This window comes from Montipora foliosa, chromosome 9, assembly GCF_036669935.1.
Source record: "Montipora foliosa isolate CH-2021 chromosome 9, ASM3666993v2, whole genome shotgun sequence".
In the NCBI taxonomy this organism is placed as follows: domain Eukaryota; kingdom Metazoa; phylum Cnidaria; class Anthozoa; order Scleractinia; family Acroporidae; genus Montipora; species Montipora foliosa.
In genome coordinates, this window is record NC_090877.1 from 29,024,777 (window position 1) to 29,035,270 (window position 10,494).

General features: G+C 37.7%; 1 protein-coding gene across 1 annotated transcript in view; it reads left to right on the forward strand.

Moving 5' to 3' along the window:
• The first annotated feature begins 403 nt into the window (after nucleotides 1-403).
• LOC137969764 (ubiquitin carboxyl-terminal hydrolase 7-like) overlaps nucleotides 404-10,494 on the forward strand; it is a 68,091-nt gene continuing 58,000 nt past the window's right edge. Inside the window, exons 1-8 of the mRNA XM_068816120.1 lie at nucleotides 404-717; nucleotides 831-1,008; nucleotides 1,932-2,021; nucleotides 2,485-2,558; nucleotides 4,412-4,476; nucleotides 6,118-6,206; nucleotides 7,133-7,241; nucleotides 8,260-8,348. Of these exons, the coding sequence (XP_068672221.1) occupies nucleotides 666-717; nucleotides 831-1,008; nucleotides 1,932-2,021; nucleotides 2,485-2,558; nucleotides 4,412-4,476; nucleotides 6,118-6,206; nucleotides 7,133-7,241; nucleotides 8,260-8,348 (746 nt within the window). The 5' untranslated portion in view covers nucleotides 404-665. The remainder of the gene's footprint in view (nucleotides 718-830; nucleotides 1,009-1,931; nucleotides 2,022-2,484; nucleotides 2,559-4,411; nucleotides 4,477-6,117; nucleotides 6,207-7,132; nucleotides 7,242-8,259; nucleotides 8,349-10,494) is intronic.

Genomic DNA, 10,494 nt, shown 5'->3' on the forward strand with positions numbered 1-10,494 from the left:
TCAAATGCCGTACTAGAGAACAATCGTCGTCGGCTCCTCCTGTCTTTAATAACGACCTTTTTTGTAAGCCAATCCTTCACAAATGCTACATCTCTTCCATTAAACTCGTATTTTAGGGCTTTTAGCGACTGCGGCTCCCGAAAAGAAAATCATTTGAAACCTGACACTTCCGGTTCAATTTTCCCCACCCCACGCAGCAAAGGTCAAATTCCCTACTCCCCGGGCACAGAAGATAGTAAAATGCCGAGGGATTGCCCGGGGGGGATTTGATCGGCGCACCATAACGTGCTAAAAAATTCACGGAGTACCCAGTTTTTGGTCGAGAGTTTCAAGGAGGTGGAATAGGGAGAATGGAGCAACTGCGCACGCCTGGTACCCACACTTCCATGCGAGATGCCGAAGCCCAATGTCACAATGGAGGACGATATTAGTGTGAACTGGCAGACAAGCTAAACTTTGTAATTTGTTCGCATTTTGCGATCTATCGCTCGCCTTTTTTTATTTTTAAACCTCGTATGTACTAGACACTGGTCGCCGTGTTTCCCGGTAAGGGATTGTGGGGCGCAATTGGCCGCATAGCCAGTAAACATATTAAGGTTGTAACTGGGACTCGCTCCGCAAAAACTCGTCCCAAAAATTTAAACTCCAAAATCGAAGAAGAAAGTATGAATACGGTGGAAAATGAAAGTGATCAAGAGGAAATGGACACGAAAGAAGGTATCCCCTTATGAGTTACTATGACGTGTTTTACTTATTGGTTTCATATCATTAGCTTGCAAAAAATTTAGTAAAAGCTGGATGAAACAGTTTGGTTCACGTTTTCCGGCTAGATACCGTTGATGGTTCCGCCGTGCCAAATGGAGTTTCTTCTCCCAGTGAGCCTCAGGATGTTATTATGGAAGAAGACACGGCAAGACCGGAAGGAATCATTCGATTCACAGTGCACAATTTCAGTAAACTTGAAAAAACAACCTTGAGTGACCCCATATACGTCAGAAATTTACCATGGTGAGGAAAAATTGTACTTTGTATTAGTCTCGAGACGTATAGCGTACTAGGTACAGTGCTCACAAATCACTTGTTATAGTTAAGTGGTTTGGATGCAGTGCCTCAAAGGAAAGAGCTTCTTCTTATAAAGTTCATTAATAATTTATTTATCAATTAAATTAGTGCAGAAATCCATAAGGGTTGAAACGTGTAAAATGCGTTTACAGCTTCCAAATATTCAGTGCGAACTGATTGGTTGAATGTTTCATTGCTAAGTACCATATTTGGAAACCCCTTGCTCTTGTTGTTCCAAATATGGTACTTAGCAAATTGAATATTCAGAAGCTTGCTTCCCAGCACACAAGGGGCCGTTACACGTTTCAAGCCCTATGGGTTTCTGATTAGTGTTAATAGTTATTATTTCTTTATCTCTGTGATGTTTTGAATTTGTAGAGGTAATGATTTTGAGTGCAATTTGGATTAAATAAGCAGGATTATTTTTTGAAATAGGAACAAGCAAGTGAAATTTGTAGTCTTTGAAAAAGTGCTTATTTATCCCAAATTGCACAAAAATTTGTGATTGCTTATTAACAATATACATGAAAAATTTTCAAGGTGAGATTGTCATAATTAATTAGAAGAAATGCATGCATATCATAATAGCGCAAAAATTGCACCATCGGGGGTTCGCATTGGATTGGCCACCTGAGACTTTCTTTGATCATTGAGCAATCAGAATACATACTTGGTTTGTTGCCTCTTTTTGCAGTGAATTACCTTTCTCTTTTCTGCACTGTGATACCTGAAAACTGCATTTCTGTTAGCCAATCAGAATGGATCATGCAGGAGAAATGCAGCTCATGTAAAAGAAGTGTAGCGTTTAATGCAGTAAAAGGTTTAATTTACATCTGAAATGTTATCTAATCAGAATCTGTTGGTTATAGGCGTATTATGTGCATGCCAAGATATTCCAATCATGAGAAAGTCAAGAGTCTGGGATTCTTTCTGCAGTGTAATCCAGAGACAGAAACGCTGTATGTTTGCTTTACCTTGTTTAATTTAATAAGAGTATGCGACATGATGTTGTATGTACATGGACATTTTATTCAAGGGTTGTTTTTTGCAACAAGGGGACATCTGAGGTACTCTGAAAGCACATTCTTCTTGGATGTATTCTGTATACTGGTCGTAACTTTTAGAAAAGTTAATCTGGTATGAGTATTTTGTACTGTAAATTCCTAACCGGTATAGCAATGAAAGAATACAGTTCCAAAAGCTTGCAACCCAAAATTGGACCTGCTGGATTGGCTTTCAAATAATTATATATTATTATTGGAAGTTTATGATATTTCAGAGATAATTAGTTTGGTTTCCTCATGAGGTTGCTTGACCTTGTCAAGGTTCTTCTTGGTAGAAAAATTTCAAATGTTTTAGATACCGGTATTATTACACATAATTATTATACTTTACTAATTATTTCGTATTCGCTTGTGGTAGATCATGGTCTTGTCAGGCCTCAGCAAGGTTGACTCTTGTACATCAGCAGGAAGGTGGTGAGGACTTCACGAGAAGTGAGTATATGATAAATAATTCTGTTGTGTTTTGGATGGTGCTGGCAAAGTGTTAGATTATTTTAGGTGGTAAATAGTGGGATTTACTCTTGCGAGAGATGATATGCTAGTTTCTTAGTAATATGGTAAGGGCACAACTGAAACTTCCAGGGAGGATTTGAACCTATGACCTCTTTAACACCACTCAGATGCTCCATCTATCAAGCAGTGCAAACTCCTTGGGGATTAGGTCAGCTGCCAAACTGGTCTGCAGGTTAATAATTAACAATATTATTCTTTGAAATTGAGGTGAATAGTGGTAGAATATTTACCGAGCTGCAAAGCGGAGAGGTAAATATTCTGCCACTTTTGACCGAGATTGAAAAGAATAATGGTTTTAGTATATACTCACACAGTGATCTCAACAACAATTGCAGAAAAAACCATCCAAAGTCGATTTAATTGGCATCTCAATTCATGCGTGGAAAACATGCAAGCGGCACAAAGCATGCGCGAAAGTGTTTACAGAAGCTTCAAACATGGCAAATCTAAATAACCTTTGTTAAAATCCTCGTCACAAACAGCAAAATGGTCATTTAGCACCGTTTAAATCTGCAATCTAAATCGAAAGTCTGCTTGTTAAAACATTTTCACCGTTCGATCAAAGTTTTTGAGGTTCATTTGAAATGGAAATTGAAAGTGCAGTTGGTAAATGATCCACATGAAATGGTGGCTCTAATTGAGGTGAGCGTTAGTTTGTTGTAAAATGACCTGTCTTGTTTACTTGCAACCATGTGGAACTTTCTTATAAACATTTTTATTTCCTTGATTTCAGTAAGAAATTCGTTTTGGTGGGCGACCAGCCCTACAAGAGAGAATTACTCCGAGTGAAACAAATTTTTGGCGTGAAGATTGTTTAATTTTCAGCAATAATTATCTGGAAAAACGAAGTCAAACACGGGTTTGCAAAAGGCCCTTCTTTGTCTTCTGTAGCACAGCATCATTTTGTATTCTCAATATTTCCGATTCATAAATGCTGGTGAGTTTACGCCGGCCATTTTGTTTTGTTTGGATCAAGCATTATTCACTCCAAAGGGAGTGAATAATGCTCAATAACTCCGAGATAGCGAACCAATCAGATTGCTTGAAACACCAAGATCACTGAGTGACTATATACTAATTATTATTATCATTAATTATCATTATACTTTTTTCTCTGTGCACTGGGTGATCTTACTTGCTTACCTCAAAATCCTTGTTGTTCTAAACTACATGTATGTGGTTGTTTTAGAGTACCGGTAATGAAGTGCTGATTTTGATGTCAGATTGTTCTAACCACTTACACTATTTAATTAAGTTCTTTACTACACTTCCCAATGATCCAACTACAGTATACCTGTACAAATTTAACTCCAGCATCTACTCATTTGCCATGTATTGGCAATTCCACTTTTAAGCTCCAGTTGGTTTTCAACTTTGTTATGTATATGTTCTTTCTTATAAATTCTGTTATCTCCTGGTATCTGCACAGCTGTGTCATCAGTGTTTCACTTTTGCTCCTGTTGGTTACCGTAGCAATGTCAGGTCATGTACTTGTAGCTTCTAAATCAACAGTATGATCACATTGGACATTATCCTCTTCACCATCATCACTGTCATTGTTACACTTTTTTTTTTCTTTTTTATATAGTAGCAAGCCTTGCCAAATTTGCTTATTAGTTGACACATGCAGCTTTGATAAATTAGTTATGGTTGTGCACAGTCACTTATTCAAAAGCCAATTTAAACATTTGCAACTGTGGTGCAGAGTTACATGTAAGTAAGAAAAGTGTCTGTTGACATATGCAGTAATTTTATTACTCCTTTCTCTGCAGAAATTTCTCATCTGTTTTTTGCAAAGGAAAATGACTGGGGATTTAGTCATTTTGTTGCATGGAATGTAAGTCACTTTACTTCAACTTTAGATTCTGGTATTGAACTCTCAAAAATACCTGTATACATGTACCATCTTCATTGGTCACTGTGGCTCAGTATTGATGGCTTCTTTTAGACTTGAGAATTTATATTAAGAAGTAAAAATTCACCCACAAATTTGTCATTTTTGTAGGTCACTTACATACGTCATTCTCCTCAGTTTGCAAGGTGTGAAAAAGCACATCAATGGATGTAATAATGATTATCTCATGATACTGACTTTTTTTCAACAGTGGGCATGAGGTGTGTATTTCCAGGGTTGTTGGTGGCACATCACTTGATTGAAGCTTTCAACTAATACCAACTCCTAAAGACTGCAAATACCGTATTTACCCGTGTATAAGTCGATCCCATGTATAAGTCGACCCCCCATTTTTGATGGCAAAAAACGCAATTTCTTAATTTCTTTGTTAAATGTTCATGGGACACTAATCTTGTATTCTTCGATTTCTGGAAATGTGGATACACAAAAAAATTAGGGCCTCAAGCGCTTAATAGTTTTGTTGTTCAACAGCTGTTGTATATGCGGGCATTTTGTCCTTGAGTTTCGAAAAAGTTCTCAGAAAATCGAACATGTAAACCTCCAACTCACCTGTTTCCGTGTTCAAGGATAAAGGGCTTTAGAGGATAAGTACAATGCAACATCACAGAAGCAGGAGTCAATCTTTGAAAATAACTTTCGAACAATGCGAAAATGTGCAAGGTTTTATTGGTCCTTGATTTATAATTTCTCAAATGACAAACAAAACAAAACTCATAAACCAAACAATACGAAGTTTGCAAAAGCATTTAAATCTGCCAGGTGTGTATAAAGAATAAAAAACATTCATTACCAACCAGCGCATTTTCACGCAACACGAGTGACGATGCTTGCACGCAAACACGAGGTATTGCGCCAGGTTACTAAGCCGTTGAACGATCGTGTTTTATTCGAAGAAACAGAAATGACTTTTAGAGCTTTCCGCCTTTGGAAAACGAAAATTTCCAGTGTCTATTTCATATTTGTGCTCGTGAGTATCTTCAACATTTAGAGTTGGACAAATCCTTTTTCATTTCAACTGGAATTGCTTAGTACATTCGCTTTGAAGTCTTTTGTCATTCATTTTGAAGTCTTTTACGTCGGCTTTTGTCCACTGCCTTCGTTATGCCCAAGACAACGTTAACATTATTATGTTAATTTTGAATAAATTAGCTGGAACTTGGCTCAAAATGTTTGACCCGTGTATAAGTCGAGGGCGATTTTTGGAGCTTCTTTTGAGGCCATAAAAGGTCGACCTATACACGGGTAAATACGGTAGGTTTGACTCAAACCCCACTCAAGATACATCATGAATCATACTGGAGTATGAAAGATATTCTACTGCATGTTTCAATAGTACTGTCAGTCCGCATCTCAGGAAGAATGCTGAACAAGTTAATATATTAAAATAAAAAGTTAAAGAAATGCCAGTCAAATGTCTCAACAATGAGACAAAAAGGAAAGTAAAATTTATATGCTAATAAGTTAACCTCAACTCACCACAGAGTATGTACCCAGCTACCCACTTGTAAATTACAATGGAATTATGGTCACATTACATTTTCTTTTTGTTTTTGATCAATTCAGGATGCCCTTGATGCAAACAAGGGTTTTATTAAAGATGACACAATTATCTTGGAAGTGCAGGTAGCAGCAGAAGCACCACATGGTGTTGCGTAAGTATGTGATTAAATTAATTTCTAGGGCTTGAAGAGATTGTGGGACATGCAATGTAAAGAGAGTTTTAAAGATGTCACAAACTGTGGGTACTTTTTATAATACATTCATAATGCCGAAGTGCTGTTATCATAACTGAAAGAGTACAGTATTACAGTCAGTGCTGGTGGGAAAATTGGAACTGTAATGGTGGAAGCTCAAAATCCTTTTTAAAAGATGTGTAAAATGTAAGGCTTTTGTTTAAGGTGGCTCACTACAGTTTTCTGAAGAAAAAGATCAAGATTTTAAAATCTGTGAAATTAAAGCAACAGGATGTCTCTTCTGAAGTGTTAGACACTGCAATTGATGTAGAATATAATTTTACCTAACAAACAAATGCAACTCGGGAACTCAAATGCTAAATGTAGTGACCGAGCTCCTAGAGTGGGGACTGGAAACTAGACATTTCAAAGGCTTTTTTCTCAAAAACTAGCTGTAGGACCCCTCCTCAGAATTTCAGGATTTCTGTAGCGAGAAAAATAGTCATGTATAGAAATAAACAGTTAAATCTGTCATACAGGTTTTTCGCAAATGGCAAAAAGGTTGATTTTCGTCCATTTTGATACTAACTGAAAAACTGTCTGATAGATCTTTTTAAAAAACTGTTCATGGTTTCATCTTCATATTGTTTTAACCCTGGTCGTATTGCTAGGTTTTGAGAAAAAGGCCTTTTAAGTGTCTAGTTTCCAGTCCCCCGTCTGGGAGCCTGGTCACTATATTTAGCATTTTCCCCTGGTTTGCATTTATTTGTTAGGTAAAATTACATTTTTTCTTCAGAAAACTGTATTAAGCCACCTTAAACCCTTGTGTGGTAGCTGTGTACATAATGTAAGACATACAAATATATAAAAAATGTGAACGTCAAGTTTGAATTTTATCCATGTAGGTGGGATTCCAAAAAGCACACTGGATTTGTGGGACTGAAGAATCAAGGAGCTACTTGTTACATGAACTCCTTGTTACAAACACTGTACTTTACAAATAAACTGAGGAAGGTGAGTGTTTTTCCTATAATGAATCTGAGCCATTTTTCCTCTCCTCTCTAAAGAATCAGGTTGAACACCAGGACCATCACTCATGTTTTCCAAAATTTGTCTTGGTTTGATCATTAATTTTTTGTTAATCTTTTTGTTAAATAAGCCATGTTGCTCCCTAGTCGTATTTTGAACCTTCACTAAGATTGACCATGAATGAGTGTTCCAGGATCAAGACAGGGCTTATGTAAAAACCTGATACATGTAAATGAAGAAGATCATAAGAAAAACTATGAAACATTTGTTGAGATCCACTGATTTTAATAGGTACCAGAGTACTCTAAAAATCTTTAGATTCCCAATAACATTGTGGCCCCATAACTTATCTGCACCCACCCTGCGAGCAGAGCCTCCTTTTGTCCTTTTCTTTACTGCATGAGGAGGAGAAAAGTAGGCTCTGCCCGAATCGCATCAACTCTTTGAAGCCGCCACAGCCCGAACTTCTGGACTAGTCAATCTTGTTTTCTCTCGTCAAACCGGTTTTTCCAGTGCGAGCGTCAATTTAGTGACAAAACCGATGGTTATAATTGAGCCCGCTGTACCGTGAAAAACCAAGATGGTGGCGAGATCTGGCATATTATGCTTGGGTTCGAGACTGCATCCTGGCAACATGGAGCGCATACTCAATAAAGATCTTACTCGATTCATGCAGAGTCTTTCTCGAGAACGCCAAAATCGAGCAAGCAAAAGAAAGGCTCTGCGAGCAGGGTGATCTGCACCCTGATGTGGACAGTAATAATTTTTTTAGGTTTTTTTGTTCCAACACTTCCATGGTAAGTAGAATGCTAGTACATGTTCATGTACAGTTACATGTGAGTGCTTTTGTAAGCAAGGGCACCAACTTGCGTCAAATAAAGTTTTTTCACAATAATTGTGAAGAAGAAGACAATTGGGGAAGAAGACAACTGATAACCACCATAACTGTCCAATGTACATGTATGTTTTTTGTTTGCTTATTTACCTCATGGACTACTTATAGGCTGTGTACCAGATGCCTACAGAAAATGATGACCCAAATAGGAGTGTAGCATTTGCCTTGCAAAGAACATTCTATGAGCTTCAGCACAGGTATTTGCATTGTATCAACTTTCATATAACAAAATTAACTTTCTTTGTTTACCTCCGCACTACATTGGTTTTGATTTTGAACATTTTTGTGGGTAGTGCACTGTAAGTGCAGTACCCTTATTGTCATCACCTGGGGCGGATCTAGGGGTGGTTCGGGTGGTTCGGTCGAACCCCCTAAACTGAACGTAAAAACGTATATCAAACGTGTGGTTAAAAAAATAGTGAGCCAACTCAGCTAATAAATATATCTTTTGAAAGTGATATTTCTTTGTGTCTTTGTATGCGAAAACAGCAATAAAAACAAGACAAATTTGTGCCTAGTCGAAAATGGCCTCTAGAACGTCCACTTGAGCTATAAAATTACTGCTTATTAACGCTTACACATCCCGCCAAAACTGACAGTTTATGCCAAATCTGCCAATCGTTCCAATTCCGGCATTGCGTAAAGCCACACCGTTCTTTGGAAATCAGAGTTGTGGATCGTTCTCTCAGTGAGTCAAAGATTGCGCCGGGAGTATTTTAAAGAGAAAATTTACTTCAATGTTCCTCAACGTCAACTCACGATTTAATATGTCGAAGAGGACAAAGCAACCACAAATTCACCGGTTTTTTGGACCGTCATCAGCAAGGTAAGCATTAATCGATTAGTCTATTACACGAGTACACTTAATTCTAGCAAGCAGACAGTGCTGATTTCTCGAGAGTTGTTTCACCAATCGATTTAAAACTGAAATATCATAATTTTCTTTCCTAGATCAGAGACCAGCGAAGATAATGAGTCTTTTGACCTATTAAACCACTTCAAATTGCCCCTGAAAACGCTGGAAATCGCATTTCAGAGGCCCTAAAATTAAAAAATTTTTTAGGTCCCCTAGGGGCTACCGCCATCAGCGGGCATTTATCCGAACCCCCCTTCGTCAAAACCTGGATCCACCCCAGATCACGGCTGTCTGAGTGAGTGAGTGTAAGATTGTAGGCCTGCAGCGTGTGCATGAATTATGAAACTGATGCACTATTTTTTTGACTGTCAACAATTGATGTCCATCATACAGTTATTCTGTTTGCTCCCCACTTGTCTTTTTTGTCTTTTACTTTGCAAGAGCAATGGTCCACCTCAACAATGCCATTAATATGTTCTTGCCTAGAGTGCTTGTGGGCTTTGTGAGTCAACACCCATTTAGCCTAACTGCACCCTTTGAAGATTCCATCGCTATTCCTCCCAGGAATAAAATAAGATTCAAAAAAAGCCTTTAACAACCAAATACAAAAAAGGTATCAAGTGAAAAGAAAAGGAATTTAAACAGGGATTTTGCGGTGGTCTCCCATCCAAGTACAAACTCCACCAGAATGGGCTTAACTTTGGTGGAAACTTGCATCAAATTTTGCATAATTGGTTATTTAAATTCTAATGTCAATTGTAAAAGAAAAAAAAATGAAGTGGCAATCAGTCCTAGAGCATGTGAACTTTGTGAGTCAATACCCACACAGAAACCGCACTTTTTCGGGGCTCACAGGCTTTGTGAGTCAATACTCGCTTAGCAACAGCACTGTTTTGGGACTCCATTGCCATTCATCAAAAACAGATGACAGAAACAAATTTAATAAGCAAATGAAAAAGAAATTGTGTGAAAAAAAGATAAGATACCTTTGTTAGGAAGATTTCCCAATAGTCTCCCATCCAGGTACCCACCCTATCCCATAGGACATTTTTAAGTGAAGACATCAAACTGTTTGTAATTGGAATGCAAAAACAACACCAAAATGAGATAACACAATAAACAGGAGAAGAAAATTAATTTTGCAAAAATAATTACTACACAATACCAGCCTACTGCACTTAACCACATGTATACAATGCATGCCTATTTTTATGAATGACCCAGCCTATGCTATCAACAAGAGCAGATGGCACTAATAATTATTTGTAGTTTTCACATGCATGCCCTCGAGTTTTCAATGGAATTTTTGGATATACAAATTCTAATATCTAAAGAGAAATTGTTAGGTGTGATTCTAGATGACAAGTTGAAGTTCGACTCACATATACACTGAATTCACAAATAGCGGCCAACGTGGTTCAAGTTAGCGGCGAAACATGACATCAAGGCGTTGTAGGATTTTAACATTCTTTATTTTTGGGGAGGGA